This window comes from Theropithecus gelada, chromosome 11 (genome assembly GCF_003255815.1).
Source record: "Theropithecus gelada isolate Dixy chromosome 11, Tgel_1.0, whole genome shotgun sequence".
Lineage (NCBI taxonomy): Eukaryota > Metazoa > Chordata > Mammalia > Primates > Cercopithecidae > Theropithecus > Theropithecus gelada.
Window position 1 is genome coordinate 88,015,117 of NC_037679.1, and position 20,939 is coordinate 88,036,055.

Here is a 20,939-nt window from a genome sequence, read left to right on the forward strand (position 1 = left end):
CAAAGGGGCAATGGCAGTTGGCACCTGAAGGTCCGTGGAGATCTTGTCTGATCTTGTTCCGCAGGAGTAGTGGCAGGTGGAAGCGCAGGAGTGGGTAGGCATGGGAGATGGAGATGGTGAATGTGTGCCACCCTTTCATTTCCGGAAGTCCTTTTGTGATGGGCAGGGGAGAGAGAGTAGAGCCTGACTGGGGGAGATTGCTGGGTTGCTGGGGAAAGCTTCTAAGGGACTTGGGCATATTTGATGCTGCCTGAAGGTGAGTGGGGAGAGGAAACAGGAGGCGGCATGACTGTGGGGTGGTTAACTCCTGAGCAGTTGGTGGGGGGCGTGGGGATGCTGGAGAAGGAGTGTGGCCTCTGCTGGGACCCCTGGGAGAGGCCCAGAGGTCTGCAGGTGCCAGAGGGGTGGGCATGGTGGGGGGCAATTGAGAGTATGCCTGTCTTGCAGCTGTAACTTTCTCTGTGGAGGAGGGAAGGCCATGAGCTGCTGGTGGCAGGATGGATAAGGACCGCAGAGGCTGGAGGAGAGGGAAGGTGTCACCACCCCGGCCCTCCCTGGGTCATTGCCAAAGCCTCTTAGCTTGTCTCTTTTCACTTTCAACACAGCAGTCAGACTGAGTCTGCTGAAACGCTCAGCCAGATTGCATCTCTTCTCTGCTTCACATCCAGCACACACCGAGGTTTCTGCCAGGACCTGCTATCTTCTGCGCTGTGGGCCCCTCAGTGACATACCCTTCCCAGACCCCTGTGATTTCCCAAAGCCCAGCACATCCCACGTCAGGCCCGTAGCACCTGCTTTTCTGATATTCGGATATAATGCCCACTGATACTATTTTTTTGTTTATTTGAATTTACTTATTTCTAAAATTCACATTGTTATTTTTAGTTTGACAACTAGTAATTGTATATATTTATGGGATACAGTGTGGTGTTTTGGACTTTAAATACATTGTGGAGTGATTATATCACAGTAATGAACATGTCTACCGCCTCGAAGACAGGCGGTATTCCGTATCTGTGGGTTCCACATCTGCAGTTCCAAGCAACTACAGATCAAAATGTTAAAAAAATTATAGAAATTAAAAACAACACAGCCCGGGCACAGTGGCTCACGCCTGTCATCCCAACACTTTGGGAGGCCGAATTGGGCAGGTCACCTGAGGTCAGGAGTTTGAGACCAGCCTGGCCAACATGGCAAAATCCATCTGTATTAAAAATACAAAAATTAGCCAGGCATGGTGGCACGTGCCTATAATCCCAGCTACTCGGGAGGTGGAGGCAGGAGAATCGCTTGAACTCGGGAGACAGAGGTTGCGGTGAGCCGAGATCGCGCCACTGCAATCCAGCCTGGGTGACAGGGTGAGACTCTGCCACGCGCACACACACACACACACACACACAACCCAAAACCCCCCAAAACCCCAAACAATACAGCAGAACAACTATTGACAGGGCATTTCCATTGTATTAGGTATTATAAGTAATCTAGAGATGATTTGAAGTACACAGGAGGATGTGTAAAGGTGATATGCAAATGCTGTGCCATTTTATATGTGGGACTTAAGCATCCTTGGATTTTGTTATCCACAGGGGTCCTGGAACCAGTCCCCAGCAGATACCCAGGAATGATTGTACTTATTACTTTTTGTAGTGAAAACATTGAAAATCTTTTTTAAAGCAATTTTGAAATATACAGTATGTTATTATCGATGATGGTCACCATGCTGTACAACCTGCTCCTCCTTCTGCCCCCCACTAACCTCCGGGAGCCACCATTCTGCTCTCCACTTCTGTGTGCTGGACTCTGTTAGCTCTTCATCTTTTCCCCCACAGTATCCACGTGGCTCCTCCCTCATCACCTTGAGGCTTTTTTTTTTTTTTCCTGAGACCGAGTCTCTCTGTCACCCAGGCTGGAGTACAGTGGCGTAACATTAGCTCACTGCAACCTCCACTTCCCTGGTTCAAGTGATTCTCCTGCCTTAGCCTCCTGAGTAGCAGGAATTACAGGCATGCGCCACCATACCTGGCTAATTCTTGTATTTTTAGTAGAGACGGAGTTTCACCATGTTGGCCAGGCTGGTCTCGAACTCCTGACCTCAGGTGATCCACCCAATTCGACCTCCCAAAGTGCCGGGATTACAGGCATGAGCCACTGTGCCAGCCACCTTCAGGTCACCTTTAGTGGGACCTCCCATGCCCACTCTTCTCAAATGGCAGCCCCTTCCACCGCACGCTCTCTCCCTGTCTCCCTGGGGCTGGTGGTTTTCCTCCCTCCCAGGTTCAAGCGATTCTCCTGCCTCAGCCTCCTGAGTAGCTGGGATTATAGGCACACGCCACCATGCCTGGATAATCTTTTTGTATTTTTAGTAGAGATGGGGTTTCACCATGTTGGTCAGGCTGGTCTTGAACTCCTGATCCACCCGCCTCAGCCTCCCGAAGTGCTGGGATTACAGGCGTGAGCCACCGCGCCCAGCCGATTCAAGGGTAATTTTAAGTGTACTTGATTTTCTTGTATGTGCTGATTTTGTAATCAATGCCCCAAGTAAGATGTGAACTCCATCTTCCATATAAGTGCAGTACAGAGGGGTTATAACAGAGACAGGCTCAAAACTAAATGGAAATTTTGAGAGACTGCGGTGTGGTAGGAACTGGGGCTGTCAGGAGAGTTCTCTGGAAGGAGCTGGCATTAGAAAGTGTCATGTCAGAGGCGTGGAGACTCGAAGGGAGCGTGATGTGCCAGAGGTCCAGCCGTGGGAGGGTGGTTGGAGCGGAGTGCACTTGTGCCATGCAGGGTGAGCTGTGTTCTGGGCCGAGGCATTTATCCCGGAGACACACTCAGCCATTAGTTTATTCCCTAAGCAGAATAGAAATGGTCCCCATTCTCATGTGGTTGACAGTTGAACTGGATACAGTGAGCTCTTTGCAGGTTTTAATCAGAAAAGAGACCTGGTCCCATTTGTTGTGTATGCACACACGTGCGCACACACACATGGACACACACACCTTGAACAATTAAAAAAGACAATACATGCATGTGGTAAAAACTATCCAACAATACAAAAGCTTGTGTGTCTCTTTCTCTTTCTCTCTCTCTCTTTCTCTCTCTCTATTTCTTTCTTTCATTTTGAGACAGGGTCTCGCTCTGTTGAGACCCAGGCTGAAGCGCACTGGCATGATCATGGCTCTCTGCAGCCTTGAATTCCTGGACTCATTGATCCTCCCACCTCAGCCTCCCAAACAGCTGGGACCACAGGTGCATGTGTCCACACCCAGCTAATTTTTTAAATTTTTTGTAGACACAGAGTTTCATCACGTTGTCTAGGCTGGTCTCAAACTCCTGAGCTCAAATGATCCTCCCACCTCTGCCTCCCAAAGTGCTGTGATAACAGGTGGGAGCCACTGCACCTGGCCTGATTCTCCTTTTTGGATGCAATCATTGTTATCTCTTTTTAATGTATCCTTCTAGAGATATTCTATGTGCACACAGTGTATGTACCCAAAAGTATTCTTCACTTTGCTCTGTTTTTCATTAATAGTGAATCTTGGAATTCATTCTTAATACTTCATAGTGATCTATTGCATTCTTTTGATGGCCAAAGAACATGATTAGGTCCATCTACCATAATATAACGAGTGCCCTGTGGATGCACGTGGAGGTAGTTTTTTAATCTTTTTGCTACTTCACAGCTGCAGTGCGTATTCCTGGGTGCAGGCTTTTGCACATATATCCAAGTATATCTTTGGAATAAATTCCTAGAAGTGGAGTTATTTGGTCACAGGGTTTGTGCATTTAAAATTTTCTAGCTGCTGTTACATTGCCCACGGGAGAGGTTGTACCAGTTTGCTCTCTCATAGATAATGTATACGAGTGTTTATTTCAGGAGGCCTCCAGTCAACTTTTTAATCTTTACAGATGTTCTGGATTAAAAAGATGGCTGATATTGAGCATCATTTTCTTTGTTCAAGAGCCCAGTGTATTTCTTTTTCTATGGACTGCAATTTTGTGCCCATGTCTATTTTTCTTTTTCTCCCTTCCTTGCTTCCTTCCTTCCTTCCTTCCTTCCTTCCTTCCTTCCTTCCTTCCTTCCTTCCTTCCTTCCTTCCTTCCTTCCTTCCATCCTCCCTCTCCCCCTCTCCCCCTCCCCTCCCCTCTCTTCCCCTCCCCTCCCCTCTCCTCTCCTCTTCTTTCTCTCACTCTGTTGCCCAGGCTGGAGTGCAGTGGCACGATCTTGGCTCATTGCAACATCTGCCTCCTGAGTTCAAGCGATTCTCGTGCCTCAGCCTCCCCAGTAGCTAGGATTACAGGTGTGCACCACCACACCTGGCTAATTTTTGTATTTTTAGTAGAGACGGGATCTCACCATGTTGGCCAGGCTGGTCTCACGCTCCTGACCTCAAGTGATCTGCCTGCCTCAGCCTCCCAGAGTACTGGGATTACAGGCTTGAGCCACTGTGGCTGGCTTTTTTTTGTTTTTTGTTTTTTTTTGAGACAGAGTCTTGCTCTGTCACCCAGGCTGGAGTACAGTGGCACAATCCTGGCTCACTACAGCCTCGACCTCACAGGCTCAAGCAGTTGTCCCATGTCAGCCTCCCAGGTAGCTAGGACTACCAGTATGTGCCACCATGCCCAGTGCATTAAAAAAATATTTTTTATAGAGATGGGGTTTCACCATATTGACCAGGCTGGTCTCAAACTCCTGGGCTCAAGCCATCTGTCTGCCTCGACCTCTCAAAGTGCTGGGATTACAGGCATGAGCCACCTCACCCAGTCCTCATCTCTGTTTTCCTACTGTGTTGTTAGCCTTTTTTCTTTATTGATTTACAAATGCTCTTTATATATTAAGCAGATGAACTTTTTTTCTTTAGTAAGAGCTGTAAATAGTTTTTTCCCCAGTTTCTCATTTGTCTTCTGATTTTGTCTATGTGTCTTCCAATTTTCTTCATGTTGTTGTCACTATTGAAAAAATTTCTTTTTTGTTTATGAGATATTTTATATTTATGTTAGCAGGAACTGAAACTAAGGTGGAGAGAAAGAGAAGAGACATGTTTGAAAGACATAAATATTGTGTGTGTGTGTGTGTAGCAGGTAGAATGGAAAGACCAGGAAGTATTTTTTGAAGCTATGATAATAGGTGATTTTTGAAGTCTTTTCAAAGAACTGAGCAACAGAGGCCCGAAAATAATCTTTAGATACCACAATTCAGGGACAGGAGAGAAAACGTGGAATTGAGGAAATAGAAAAGAAACTGTCTGGTACGGCAAATACCACTGGAGGTGGCAGTGTGTGCCCCATGTCTGAGGCTCAAGGCCTCCTGGGTCAACCTTCCTTCCAATGGCCTCGGTCGCAGCCACAGTCCTGGGTATCTGAGACGGGCAGATGTATGGTTAATGTCATTGATTCTAGGCCTTCTTTTGTATTTTAAGGCAGGGTGCTTACCAGGGGCAATTCAGTAAATAAGTAATCTTATGGAATTCATTCAAAATCTTAATCACAGTGGCTGAGCACAGTGGCTCATGCCTGTTATCCCAGCACTTTGGGAGGCCAAAGCAGGTGGATCACCCGAGATCAAAAGCTTGAGACCAGCCTGGCCAACGTGGTGAAACCCCGTTTCTACTAAAAATACAAAAAATTAGCCAGGCATGGTGGTGCGCACGTGTGGTCTCAGCTACTCGGGAGACTGAGGTGGGAGAATCGCTTGGAGACCCGGGAGGCGGAGGTTGCAGTGAGCTGAGACCACACCACTGTACCTCAGCCTGGGCAGCAAGAGTGAAACTCTGTCTCAACAACAACAACAACCAAAAAAATAAAAAACCTTTACTGTAGCAGCAACCTGTTACGTATTAACGTTTTCCCCTCATCTTCTCCTTTCTCTGTATTTTTGGATAAAGGGCCCATCTAGAGGCTGCAGGGCACGTGTGCGTTTTGAAAGATGCCTTTGACTTTGAAAGCCCATCTGAGATTGCAAACCTCATCTTGGCTGAGAACTGCGAGGCTGCCTTGGCTCTTCATCTCTATAGGGGAGGCAGGCTTTTGCAAGGTAATCCTCTTTCTCTTCAAAAGTAAAACACCAGAAATTCTGAAAACCAGAAGCACCTGTAATGTCCAATAATATGGGAAACGGTGTCTCCTGTTTATCCAGTTCAGAAATGGGAGACATGCAATAATCTCTTTGCTTTGCTTCTGAGTGTCCTCATGGTATGATGGCCAGCTTCTCCCTGAGAGAACCATCAGAAGAAAAGCAAGTTGGAAGTTGCCTTATTTTTCATGACCCAGGCATGTATTTACATGTACCTCCTCCCCCACCTTCAACACACACACACACACAAATGGAAGCCTACTGCTGAATATATATTCAGCATCTTCCTTTTCACCACTCAGCCACACATCCGGCAACCTTCTCCCATAGTGGCACGTACATAGATCTATCTCATTCATTTTATGGAGATGCCATCATTTAAAGTCTTCAATTAATAAACATTTATGTTGTCTTTAATTGTTCTATTTCGCCCATTAGAATGTGTGTCTCTGTGCAGACATCATAGCATATGAACTTGGGAGAATATATCTGTACTTCCATATTTTTGCATCCATGCCTGAACAATCTAAACTGTTTTCTGTATATGCAGACAGTGTTTCTAAAAGTATTATTTCTAGAGAGTTATTTTCTGCTGAACAAGTATATGACTTTGAATTTTCTTTTTCTTTTTTTTTGACACAGGATCTCACTCTGTTGCCCAGGATGGAGTGCAGTGATACAATCTCGGCTCACTGCAACCTCCATTTCCTGGGCTCAAATAACCCTCCCACCTCAGCCTCCCGAGTAGCTGGGACTACAGGCATGTGCTACAATGCCCGGCTATTTTTTTGGTATATTTTTAGAGACGAGGTCTTGCCATGTTGCCCAGGCTGGTCTTGAACTCTTGGACTCAAGCAATCCACCCACCCTGCCCTCCCAAAGTGCTGAGATTAAAGGCATGAGCCACTGCACCAGCCTTGAATTCAGTTTTAAGTGTAGTGAAGCACAGTCTGAGCTTTGTCTCTGAATGTGAAAGAAGCGTAGAGTTTAACTTTCCTTATAGGCCAAGATGAAGTTCCGAACCCCTGATAGCTCAGTAGGAACCTTTGAAAGGTTGCCACTGACTGTTGCAACTCTTTTGTGCGGTCACAAAGCCACGGCCCTGTGAGTTGTGTTGTTTTCTTTTCTTTTTCTCTTCAACTTTTAAGTTCAGCGGTACCCGTGCAGGATGTGTAGATTTGTTACAGAGGCAAACGTGTGCCATGGTGGTTTGCTGTACACATCATCCCATCACCTAGGTATTAAGCCCAGAATCCATTAGCTATTCTTCCTGATGCTCTCCCTCCTCCCACCCCACTCCCAATAAGTTGTGTCGTTTTCTGCAAAGTGATATTTATTATTCTTTTTTTTTTTCTTTTTCTTCTCTCTTTTTTTTTTTTGAGATGGAGTCCACTCTGTGGCCCAGGCTGGAGTGCAGTGGCATGATCTGGGCTCACTGCAACCTCTGCCTAGCAAGCTCAAGCAATTCTTGTGCCTCAGCCTCCAGAATAGCTGGGATTACAGGTGCGTGCCACCACGCCCAGCTGATTTTTGTATTTTTAGTGGAAATCGGCTTTCACTGTGTTGGCCAGGCTGGTCTCCATCTCCTGACTTAAAGTTATTCGCCCGCCTTGGCCGCCCAACGTCCTGAGATTGCAGGCAGGAGCCACCAAGTGCGGCCGGCCCCTATTATTTCTTTTTAAATGTTTTACACACATATGTGGAACATTTTATTCCCACAAGTGGGGTTAGGTCTGTACATTTAACTCATATCTTAGCTTTTTTCCAACTCCACAAAGCTGCATCTATCTTATTCTTTTTATTGGCTGTAAGGTAGTCCACTGTGAGAATGCACCATACTTATTAAAAGTCTCTCTCTTGGTTTTTTGCTCTTCCAAGCAAGGCTGAAGTATTTTCTATTTTATTTCTTTACTCCATTGTATGTGGATGTTGGAAATACAAATTCCTAGGAAAGCCTGTGGGCCAAAGGACTGTGTAACTTTTGTTTTGATTGACAGTGACAAAATGCTATATGGAAAGGTTATTCCAGTTCATATTCTAACAGATGGGCAAGGACCTATTTCTCCTCTAGTCAGATGGCTGGATTTTTGTTTCTTCCTTCAGACTTACAGTTGTCAATTTTACCGTGCTTGACCTCTGCTTCAAATAAACACAGAGTCATCTGAAGTTAGGTTTGCTTCTCCTAAGAGTTGAAAGAGGAGAGGTGCCCTCTGCAAAACCAACCTGTTGCCCAGAGGAAACAAATCAATTACATTGCTCAGTCGAATAAATATCAAGAACGGAAGCCATGCGACTCTTAGTAAATGTGGTTAAACTTGTACTTGTTCATTCCTAGTTGTTGTCCATATGGAAATTAAACAGTCTTTATTCCTCAGAGTTATGTTTTTGAAGGTTAAAGTCTGTCCGTGTAGCATCATGTATGAAAAGCACCAGAACCATTGTCAGTAAGAAGAGACATCCCTCTGCACTGCGAGGTTTGCACTTAACAAAGTATCCAGGGACTTTCTCTGCATGAGCTGCAGACATGGAGTTGCCCTACCCTGTGATTAACTGGCTGTGTGATATTTCATTCTATGCATACACTATGCATTTCTTAGACAGCCTTCTATTCATTAAACTGTATTTAAATATATATAGCACACTCGGAGGCTGAGGCAGGAGAATGGCGTGAACCTGAGAGGCGGAGCTTGCAGTGAGCCGAGATCGCGCCACTGCACTCCAGCCTGGGTGACACAGCGCGAGACTCTGTCTCAAAAAAAAAAAAAAAAAAAAAAAAAATATATATATATATATATATAGCACTTACTGATTTTTAAATTACTTAGGTGACTTGGAAACTATGTAAAAATACAAAGAAGAAAATACGGTACCTGCAATTTCACCACCCAGAAACGACCACTGTTTGTGTCTGTGTTTTTGGTTTTATTTATGTTTTTATTTAAAATTAATTTTGCAAAAAAGGTATGCTTTTACAATATAAGCTTGCAACTTCTTTTGAAAAATATTTGTAGTCCGGGTGTGGTGCCTCACACTTGTAATCCCAGCGCTTTGAAGGCCGAGGCAGGCAGATCACTTGAAGTCAAGATTTTGAGATCAGCCTGGCCAACATGGTAAAGCCCCATCTCTACTAAAAATACAAAAAAAATTAGCTGAGCGTGATGGCGGGCACCTGTAATCCCAGCTACTTGGGAGGCTGAGGCAGGAGAATCACTTGAACCTGGGAGGCGAAGGTTGCAGTGAGCTGAGATCATGCCCATGCACTCCAGTCTGGGCAACAGAGTGAGACTCTGTATCGAAAAAAAAAAAAAAAATATATATATATATATATATATATATTTTATAAATACAGATATATAAAAATGTATTTATATATATCAAATATATAAATATATTTATAAAAATAAATGTATTTCTATATCTAATAAATATATATTTCTTATATATAATATATAAAAAACATATTTTTTGTGGAGTATTTAGTATGTGCTAAGCACTTTGATAAATGCTTTGAATGCAGAGATATTGCTGTATCTGACTCTTGCTCTGTAGTTTGTGCGTATATTTTAAAAATTGTAATCATATACTTCTAATTTAGTAACCTATTTTACAATGTGTTAGAAATAGATTGTATATGTTTCCTCTGTCATTGAATGTTCTTTTGCAGCATAGTTATGAATGGTCACGTCCTATTTCCATTTTTCCCCTCGGTTATAAATAATATCATGATGAACAAGTTTCTGCATAAACCTTTGGAGCCCATTTCCTTTCGGATTTTCCAGAAATAATCTTGCAGGATCAAAGGGCATATGCATTTTTAAAGCTTTTGTTACGTATTGCCAAGTAATAACTAGTCACATTTATATAACTGTGTATATTAAATATTGCTAAGTAAAACCTTAACATCTTGGACAAGTGGAAGTTTGCTTTTCTGTTTAAAATCAGTATTTGCTGAGCAAATAATTAAATAAAATAGCTAAGTAGAATATGCAAATAATGGGAAATAGCACATTAACAACATTAATACACATTACAGATATATTGCAGGTGTAATGCACATTTTTTTTTAAGACAGAGTCTGGCTCTTGTCACCCAGACTGGAATACAATGGCAAGATCTTGGCTCACTGAACCTCTGCCTCCTGGGTTCAAGCAATTCTCCTGTCTCAGCCTCCCAAGTAGCTGGGACTACAGGTGCGTGCCACCACGCCCTGCTAATTTTTGTATTTTTAGTAGAGACAGGATTTCATCATGTTGGCCAGGCTAGTCTCGAACTCCTGACCTCAGGTGATTCACCTGCGTTGGCCTCCCAAAATGCTGAGATTACAGGTGTGAGCCACCTCACCCAGCCTGGAAATGTTTGTGTGTGTGTGTTTTTGTTTGTTTGTTTGTTTTTTAAAGATGCAGTCTCACTCTGTCGCCCAGGCTGGAGGGCAGTGGCGTGATCTTGGCTCACTGCAAGCTCCGTCCCCCCAGGTTCATGCCATTCTCCTGCCTCAGCCTCCCGAGTAGCTGGGACTGCAGGCACCGACCACCATGCCCGGATAATTTTTTGCATTTTTAGTAGAGACGGGGTTTCACCATGTTAGCCAGGATGGTCTCGATCTCTTGTCCTCGTGATCTGCTTGCCTCGGCCTCCCAAAGTGCTGGGATTACAGGTGTGAGCCACTGCGCCCGGCCGGAAATGTTTTAAAGAACAATATCAACTTTAATTCCTTAAGCTCTGGACCAATTATTATATGAACGTCAAAGTAACACATTATATTTGTTTCTCCCTCTTGGGCATGTCTGTAAAATATTTTTGACATGCATACCAATCCATCATTTCAAGTGTGTGAGAATAGAACTTTTTAGGTGTCCTTAACTTAGATGGAATAGAACCTGTTCCCAGGTAGTATGCTTTCTGGACTCTTTCCTGTGTACCCTAAATGGCACACAAGGAAAAACTTACAGGTTGATTTGATGCTGGCCAAGAGTGTGTTAGTGAAGCTCCTCCTGTTTCTTTTTATTTATTTGTTTCTTTTTATTTTTTATTTATTGTTTTGAGGCAGAGTTTCACTCTTTCGCCAGGCTATAGTGCAGTGGTGGGATCTCGGCTCACTGCAACCTCCGACTCTCGTGGTTCAAGCAATTCTCCTGCCTCAGCCTCTTGAGTAGCTGGGATTACAGGCATGCTCCACCATGCCCAGCTAATTTTTGTATTTTTAGTAGAGATGGGGTTTCACCATGTTGGTCAGGCTGGTCTTGAACTCCTGACCTCCCAAAGTGCTGGGATTACAGGCGTGAGCCACCACACCTAGCCTTGTTTCTTTTTAAGAATATGCTTTAGGCTTGAGCCTAATAAGGAAGCAGATAGGGTCAGGTGGATGATTGAGAAGCCAAGTTTAGGGCCAGGCACAGTGGCTCATGCTTGTAATCCCAGCACTTTAGGAGGCTGAGGTGTGGGGGATCACGAGGACAGGAGTTTGAGACCAGCCTGGCCAACACAGTGAAACCCCTTCTGTACCAAAAATACAAAAATTAGCTGGGCATGGTGGTGGGCACCTGTAATCCCAGCTAGTTGGGAGGCTGAGGCAGGAGAATAGCTTGAACCTGGGAGGCGGAGGTTGCAGTGAGCCGAGATCACGCCACTGCACTCTAGCCTGGGTGAGAGAGTTAGACTCCGTCTCAAAAAAGAAAAAAGAAGAAGCCGATTTTAGGAAGCTATGATTTTCTGTTTTTCTCAGCAGACTACTGGGAAAGACAAACCTCTAGCACAAGTACGGATTTATGAATGAGACCCGTTACGTGGGTGGCTCTGAGTCAACCTACTTGGAAAATAGCTTGTGTACCACTCTTCATTCTCAGTGCATTTCAGCAAATACTGTTTGAGGACCTAACTTTGAGTAACCATCATATTAGAGCACGGGATGCAGACATAAATAAGAGAATCTTCCAGTCTACAAATAAAACCTAAGACTTTATGATACATGGCATGACATAGAAGGAAAAGGATTTGCTTCTGAGAGACCTGGAGACAATTTCAGAAACGAGGGGATGACTGAATAGGGTTTTGAAGAGAGAATAAGAGTTTGCAAATATATTCTTGAAAAATGAAAAATAGAACTACCATAGGATCCAGCAATCCCACTTCTGGGTATATGTGCAAAGCAAATGAAATCACTGTGTGGAAGAGATATCTGCAACCCCATGTTCACTGCAGCACTATTCGAAATAGCCAGGACAAGGAATCAACCTGTGTCCATTGATGGTAAATGGATACAGAAAATGTGTATATATATGTAACGGAAAACAAAGGATATTCTGTTGTTTGTAACAACATGGATGAGCCTGAGGACATAATGCAAAATAAAATACAATAAGCCAGGCACAGAAATACAAATACCACATGGTTCTCACTTGTATGTGAAATCTAAAAAGTCAAATTCATAGAAGCAGAGAGTAGTAGAATGGTTACCAGGTGCTCAGGATTATGAGGGGATTAGGGAAACGTTGGTTAAAAGTACAAAATTTCAGTTAGGGGCCGGGCGCGGTGGCTCACGCCTGTAATTCCAGCACTTTGGGAGGCTGAGGCGGGCGGATCACAAGATCAGGAGATGGAGACCATCCTGACTAACAGTGAAACCCCGCCTCTACAAAAAAATTCAAAAAAATTAGCTGGGCGTGGTGGCGGGCGCCTGTAGTCCCAGCTACTCGGGAGGCTGAGGCAGGAGAATGGCATGAACCCAGGAGGCAGAGCTTGCAGTGAGCCCAGATCGCACCACTGCACTCCAGCCTGGGCGACAGGGCGAGACTCCGTCTAAAAAAAAAAAAAAAAATTTCTATTAGGAGGAATACATTCAAGATTTATTGCACCGCATGGTGACCGTAGTAAATAGCAATGTATTGTATACTTGAAAATTGCTAAGAGATGGACCAGGAGTGGTGGCTCATACCTGTAATCCCAGCACTTTGGAAGGCTGAGGTGGGTGGATCATTTGAGGTCATGAGTTCGAGACCTGCCTGGCCAACATAGTGAAACCCTGTCTCTATTAAAAATACAAAAATTAGCTGGGCATGGTGGCGCTGCCTGTAATCCCAGCTACTTGGGAGGCTGAGGCAAGAGCATCACTTGAACCTGGGATGTGGAGGCTGCAGTGAGCCGAGATAGCACCACAGCACTCTAGCCTGAGTGACCAAGTGAGACTCTGTCTCAAAAAGTAGAAAAAAAAATTCCTAAGAGAGTAGTAGGTTTTAAGTGTTCTCATCACAAAATAAATGATAAATACATGAGGTCATACATATGTCAATTAGCTTGATTTTTTTTTTTTTTTTTTTTTTTTTTTTTTTTAAGAAATGGGGTCTTGCTGTGTTTCCCAGGCTGGTCTCAAACTCCTGGGATGGAGCAATCCTCCTGCCTTGGCCTCCCAAAGTGCTGAGATTACAGGTGTGAGCCACCACGCTTGACCTAATTAGCTTGATTTAGTCATTCCACAATGTATACATATTTTAAAACATCATGTTGTACACCATATACGTACAATAATAAAGAGAGTTTGCAAAAATATTTTATCTACATCATGTTATAGTACAGGACTTCCAGAATTTTTCAATTGCAATCATGGGTGAATTTATAAGAGTCTTATTTTTTTGAGACAGAGTCTTGCTCTGTCACCCAGGCTGGAGTACAGTGGCATAGTCTTGGCTCACTGCAGTCTCTGCCTTCCAGGTTCAAGCGATTCTCCTGCCTCAGCTTCCCAAGTAGCTGGGATTACAGGCGTGCACTACCACATCCAGCTAATTTTTGTATTTTCAGTAGAGACGGGGTTTCACCATGTTGGCCAGGCTGGTCTTGAACTCCTGACCTCAAGTGATCCACCCGCCTCGGCCTCCCGAAGTGCTGGGATTACAGGCATGAGCCACTGTGCCCACCCTTATAATAGTCTTTTGCCATTAAGGCTAACATGCTACTTATTTAAAACTTTATTTTCTTAACAACGGAATGAGCATCAAAAAAAAAACAAAAAAAAACAGAAAACTAAGTGAAGTATCCCATATTCCATTCTTCTAAGTGCTAATTTCTGGATATATGTGTTTAAAACTTCTTTAGTGTAAAACATGGTGAAACTAGCTCTCACTTACGGGGTCTGCCTTGTACCAGAATGTCATATATCGTCTCACCAGTCTGCTAATTAATATCTCCGTTTCACAGATGATGTGGCTGGGGGTCAGAGAAACTGAGTAGCTTGGCCAAAGTCATGCCTGTTCTAGGTGGAGAAGCAGGATTCTAACCTGGGGCTATCTGGAGAGAAAGTCTTGTGATTTCTCAAAATAGGCCAAATTAGCTTTGACATATATGAATTATTGCTGCTGGGCTGATAGAGTAAGAAAGAGCTGTCATCTTACGTACTAAATGTGTTCACACCTTTTAAGCAACCTCGTTGATAGTGTGTATCTTTTGGTGTCTATTTTTCTGTCTTTGGGAATTTCATGGAAAACCACTTTCCCGCTGTTTTCCTCAGCCTCCTTCAGTAGCAGTTTTTATTGGGGGAACGTCCCAGATATAGTTTGACTGTGTCGCCATCCAAATCTCATCTTAAATTCTATCTCCCACATTCCCATGTGTTGTAGGAGGGACCTGGTGGGAAGTAGTTGAATCATGGGGGTGGGCCTTTCCCATGCTGTTCTCATGATAGTGAATAAGTCTCTCGTGATCTGATGGTTTTATAAAGGGCAGTCTCCCTGCACACGCTGTCTTCTCTTGTCTGCCACCATGTGAGACGTGCCTTTCACCTTTTGCCATGATTGGGAGACTCCCAGCCATGTGGAACTGTGAGTCCATTAAACCTCTTTCTTTTGTAAATTGCCCAGACATATCCAATTGCCATGCCAGTTGGGTATGTCTTTATCAGCAGCTTAAAGATGGACTAATACGGTCCCTTTGTGGCAATAGGGTGTATCAGTTTCCCACTGCTGTTGTAATAATTTACCACAAACCCAGCAGCTTCAGACACCACCAGTTCATCACCTGACCTCCAGTTCTGGAGAAGAATTGCTCCCAGAGATGTCCACATCCTACTTCCCAGGACTCCTGAGGCTGTGACGGGGGAGCCTGTTCTGGAGGTTGGAAAGCTGAAGCAGGTCTCCCAGGCTGAAATTCAGGTGTCAGCAGCTGCGCTCCTTCCTGGAGGCTCTTGGGGAGAATCTGTTTTCTTGTCTTTTCCAGCCTCGAGGGGCATCCACATGTCTTGGCTCATGGCTCTTCCACCATCTCCAGAGCCATTGGACTGGTGAGGTCTTCCTCACACTGAACTTGACTCTCTGGCCTCCCTCTTCCACTTGTAACGACCCCTGTGGTTAGGACCCCTGTGGTTAGGCTGAACCCGCCTGGATAGTCTACCATAATGCCCCTCCCCTGTCCCGCCCACCTGGATAGTCTACCATAATGTCCCTCCCCTGTCCCGCCCACCTGGATAGTCTACCATAATGTCCCTCCCCTGTCCCAGCCTCATGGGTCCTGGGAATTAGGATGTGGACATCTCTGGGAGCAATTATTCTCCCTACCGCAGATTCATGTCCTTCCCACATGAGAAAAATATTCACTCTGTCCCAACATCTCCCAAAGCCTAAACCCATCACCCATGGTGAACCATCTCTACTGGGTGGGCGTTTCTATGTCTCTCTGTATTTTTGGAAAAGTTCTTAAGGTCTGCAGTAAGAAATTCAAACAATATAAAATGTTACAGAGTGAAAAGTAAGTCTCACTCCTAACCCAGATTTTTTTTTTTTTTTTTTTTTTTTTTTGAGGCAGAGTCTCGCTCTATCACCCAGGCTGCAGTGCAGTGGCGTGATCTCAGCTCACTCCAACCTCTACCTCTTGGGTTCAAGTGATTCTCATGCCTCAGCCTTTGGAGTAGGTGGGATTACAGGTGTGCACCACCACACCTGGCTAATTTTTGTATTTTTACAAAAAGAGAGACAGAGTTTTGCCATGTTGCCCAGGCTGGTCTCAAACTCCTGGCCTCAGGTGATCCGCCCACCTTGACATTCCAAAGTGCTGGGATTACAGGCGTGAGCCACCGCGCCTGGTCCATCCCAGATCTGTAGCCTTCCAGGTCTCTTTTCCAGAGGTGACAACAGTTATTATTTTGTGTACTGTCACGTCAGATGTTCTGTGCATATAGAAATGTGTATTTATGGCTTTTGTTTTTGTGCAAGCATCTTTTGTCCACCAATATGTGTTTTTCTTTTTGCCAGTCTTTCTGTGTGAGTACATACACACACACACACACATGCACACACACACAGAGCTCCAAAAAAAAGAGTTGGTCTTCACCAATGCACAAGTAAGTTGCTTCTCAAATTGTGCTACTTTTAGCAGCCTTGCTGGAGCTGTACGTGTTATTGTTGGGCTTGATATCTGGAGGCTGAATTCATAGCAGTGGAATTCTAGGGTGAGAGAGACCTAGATAGAGAGAAAGAAGATGGGATCTGCTAATTTACATGACAAAAACAATTCAAAGGCCAATGAAAGGAAAGATCAGTATCTTCTCCTTTAAATATCTTGATAGAAATAGCTTGTTTGAGAAATCTAACCAGGTGAACTCCAGTTAGATCTGGTCTATGGGGTGATTTGTAGGCCATAGCTCTTTGAAATTTTTAGTTGACCTTTGGGAGTCTTTTTGGGGAGTCGCTTATGATGTGCTCATCAAAAGGCCTAATGCCCTGTCCTGCCCATCTGCGCTTATGAAATGTTCATCGAGGAAGCCGGGAGTGGACTCACTCACTGCCTCCCATCTGCACAGGACCCGTCACTCAGAATATACATACTCCCTTTGCAAATTCTTTCCCACTTTATGCGCTCAGCACCTTGTGTTATTTTGGCCCTCATCCTAGTTGTGCCTGTCGTAATTTATCATCCCTGCTGTACTGAGCAGTTCTTGAGGATTTCATCAAGGTTGTCTGTGCCTCTCTCTCCCCTGTTTTTGTCCCAAGGTAGCACGGTGCCTGTTGGTGTTGATGAACAATAGGACTCAGTTTGGAGAGCCCTTTTTTTTTTTGTCATGAATTTTGATGATGCCAGATTAGCCCATTTCCTAGGAATGATAAGCTTGGCTTTGATAGATGATGGCTAACAATATTTTTTATTTGCTAAAGTTTAAAATGAATGAATTGAAAGATAGGCCTGACAACAGTGGTCGGGGCCTCCCATGTTCCTCTTGATGTTGTGTTTATTGTAGTGATAGCCATTCTGCTATCCAGGAGAGGCGGATGCAGCTGAACATACAGCAGCACACAGCTCCTGTGATCTGGGAACTTCAGTGTTTAAGATCCTTGCTTGGGAATGGTTGGTGAAGGCTGTTTCTAGGGCTGAATTCTGCTTTGTGACTGTCATCGTTTTGCAGGCCACCGAATCCCTTTTGGAATCATCTTTGGAGGAACTGATGTCAATGAAGACGCCAACCAGGAAGAAAAGAACACAGTCATGGGCAGAGTTCTTGAGGAAGCCAGGTAATACTTGCGAGAATTTCACCCATGCCAAGCATTTAAACTATGTGGATGGAATTAATTGAAACCAAAGACCAAGGGCACCAATTGTCGGGAAGGTTTACATCTTATCACTTAAAACCAATTTCATGTAACCTTTTCTTTAATTTGGTACATTTTTGTTTTGCCACAAATCGTCATTGCTAACAGGTTATTGCACTTAAGTCTTCAACTACAGTTAATATTAGATAAGCCTCTTTAGAATGGTCTGCATGGAGCCAGCCATAGTGAGGCACACCTGTGGTCCCAGTGCTTGGGAGGCGGAGGCAGGAGGATCGCTTGATAGTGAGGCACGCCTGTGGTCCCAGCTGCCTGGGAGGTTGAGGTGGGAGGATTGCTGGAGCCCAGGAGCCCAAGGCTGCAGTGTGCTATGGCTGCACTCCATCCTGGGTGGTAGACCAAAGCCCTCTTCTCAAAAAAGAGGTGTTCTGAATGTAGAAAACACAGACCACAGACGAACTCCAGCCTTAGCAGCACACAAATTAGGGTTTAGTTTGCATCAGGTTTGCCCAAGTAGACTGTCTTTGGCATGGGTCTTATCTATGTAGCTTTCTGAGCTATAAATGCCATTTGCAAGAAGGGATTTCTAAACTGTGGCTCAGGCCTTTTCCTTGGGTATGTCCCGCTAGCTGTCCTGGGAACCTGAGAGGTAGCTGCCGTGAGAACAGCTCTATGTGCTCTGAGTGGTGCTTCTCACAGGGGTCACTGTGATAATCCTTGGGGCTGCCCTGCACGTCTCTGATCCCAGATACTAACCATGGGCAGCAGCCTCCAGGTACCACAACTACCTAGTATGTCTGCCTATAATTCTAATGCCCCCAGGGTGGGGGAAGTTATCCCCAGTTGAGAATTCCTTCCAGCGCTGTACTTCCCAACTTTATCCATGTCGATGTGGTAAAAGGAGGTTCATCGGAGGCCATTGTTGTGGACTGGCCCCTGCGCTGTGCCCCAGCAGACCAGCCCATGACAGAAAGGAGTCACTTGTGCTGAGTGCTGTGTAATAAACTAAACTTTGAAATGGGTCAGTCTTCTTTCTCTCTTCTTTATTCTCTCTTCTCTTTTCCTGACAGTCTCATTCTGTTGCCCAGGCTGGAGTGCAGTGGCGTGATCTTGGCTCACTGCAACCTCAACCTCCAGGGTTCATGCGATTCTCGTGCCTCAGGCTCCCGAGTAACTGGTATTACAGGCGGCCGCCTCCACACTCGGCTAATTTTTGTATTTTTAGTACAGATGGGGTTTCACCATTTGGCCAGGCTGGTCTCAAACTCCAGGCCTCAAGCGATCCACCTGCCTTGGCCTCCCAAAGTGCTGGGATTACAGGCATGAGCCACCGTGCCCAGCCTGAAATCGGCCAGTTTTCTAAAAAGCAAGAAATTCCAGCCAACTTCAGTCAGCAGAATAGGGATGTCTTCTCTGCTTTAACCCTGTGGGGCAAGTAACTCTGAAATGTCCCATCTGCTTTTTGTTTTCCGTGTCTGCTTTCTTCAGCCCTTGTCTGTCTGCAAAACATGCCTCCTCTGCTCAGCTCATCAGAATACTCATTCTGTTTTGTAGAATGAGGTGCTGCCCAATTCTAGAACTGCTAATAAAAGCCCATTCTAATCTCTGAACTAAATTTGTTGTCATTGTGTCTTGACAAGGCATACTTAGAAAATTATCATATTTGTATAGCAATTTCAGGTGGATTGAAAGGCTTGATTAAAAAAGTCACTCCCATTTCTTTGTCTAACAAATGCAATAAGAAGAATTAAAATAATGATAAAAGCAGGCCGGGCACGGTGGCTCAGGCCTGTAATCCCAGCACTTTGGGAGGCCCAAGGCAGGTGGATCACCTGAGGTCAGGAGTTCGAGACCAGCCTGGCCAACATGGTAAAACCCCCATCTCTATTAAAACTACAAAAATTAGCCAGGCATGGTGGTGGGTGCCTGTAATTCTGGCCACTTGGGAGGCTGAGGCAGGAGAATCACTTTAACCCAGCAGGTGGCCAGGTGTGGTGACTCACTCCTGTAATCCTAGCACTTTGGGAGACTGAGGCAGGTGGATCACCTGAGGTCAGGAGTTCGAGACCAGCCTGGCCAACATGGTGAAACCCCGTCTCTACTAAAAATACAAAAATCAGCTGGGCGTGGTGGCCTGCACCTGTAATTCCAGCTACTCGGGAGGCGGAGGCAGGAGAATTGCTTGAACTCAGTAGGCAGAGGTTGCAGTGAGCCGAGATCATGCCATTGCCCTCCAGCCTGGGAGACAGAGCGTGACTCCGTCTCAAAAACAAACAACAACCACAACCAAAGAACCCAGGAGGTGGTGGTCGCAGCGAGCCAAGATCTTGCCATTGCACTCTAGCCTGGGTTACAGAGCGAGACTGTCTCAAAAAAATAATAATAATAATTAATTTAAAAAATAAAAAAATCAAATAAAATAATGATAAAAGCAATATGAATCTTCCATGATCATATGAAAATTGTGAAAAAAAGCAGAAATTAAATCAAAATAACTAACTGTACATGCATACCCCAAAGAAAGAACTAACTGTACATGCATACCCTAAAGAAAGAACTAACTGTACATGCATACCCTAAAGAAAGAACTAACTGTACATGCATACCGCAAAGAAAGAACTTTTCTGATGAGCCATGAGGTGCTCAGTGGGCTTCCTCGGGATTTCCCCAGACAGTCGAGGGGGTTCTGTGCAGTTTGTCCTCCCACATGTTCACTGGCTGCTGATGTTAGAAGAAAGCCTCACCTATGTCTAGAACAATAACCCTGAATTCACAGTTTATAGATGGCCCAATAAGTACTGCCTAACTATCCCTTCAACCTTTTTAAATGTTTGAATCATTGTAAAAAACAAAACAGTAAAACTGATCATTGATTTTCACCCAATCAATCACCAGCCATCAGTTTTCTGTGGCTCACCTCATGGCTGGGAAGCTCTGGCCAGGGAATTTGGGACACTCCAAGTCTTCATGTAGCTGGATCGCCCTATTCCATACCGGGGACAGCACTCAGAGTTCTGTCTGGAGCCTCAGATTCCTTGTTTGGTAATGTAGGTGTCAGTCTCGCTTCTGAAATCCAGGCTTAGTGAGAGGTATCACTGCATTTAGGACCCTAGCCCTTCCCGAGGACCCCTGACCATATGTTGTGGCAATGCAAGTATGGACCCAAAAAACCCGAGACAGGTCTCAGTTACTGTTTAGAAAGTTGATTTTGCTAAGGTTGAAGACACGCACCCAGCCTCAGGAGTCCTGATGACATGTGCTCAAGGTGGTCAGGCACAGCTTGGTTTTATACATTTTAGGGAGACATGAGACATCAATCAATATATGTAGGAAGTACAGTG

General features: G+C 44.7%; 1 protein-coding gene across 2 annotated transcripts in view; it reads left to right on the forward strand.

The window, feature by feature from the left end:
- The window catches only part of GLT1D1 (glycosyltransferase 1 domain containing 1), a 122,915-nt gene that overhangs the window by 12,472 nt on the left and 89,504 nt on the right, over window positions 1-20,939 (forward strand). For both annotated transcript variants that reach the window (XM_025402326.1, XM_025402324.1), the window contains exons 2-3: window positions 5,889-6,037; window positions 17,457-17,562. In XM_025402326.1, coding sequence (XP_025258111.1) covers window positions 5,889-6,037; window positions 17,457-17,562 — 255 coding nt within the window. The remainder of the gene's footprint in view (window positions 1-5,888; window positions 6,038-17,456; window positions 17,563-20,939) is intronic.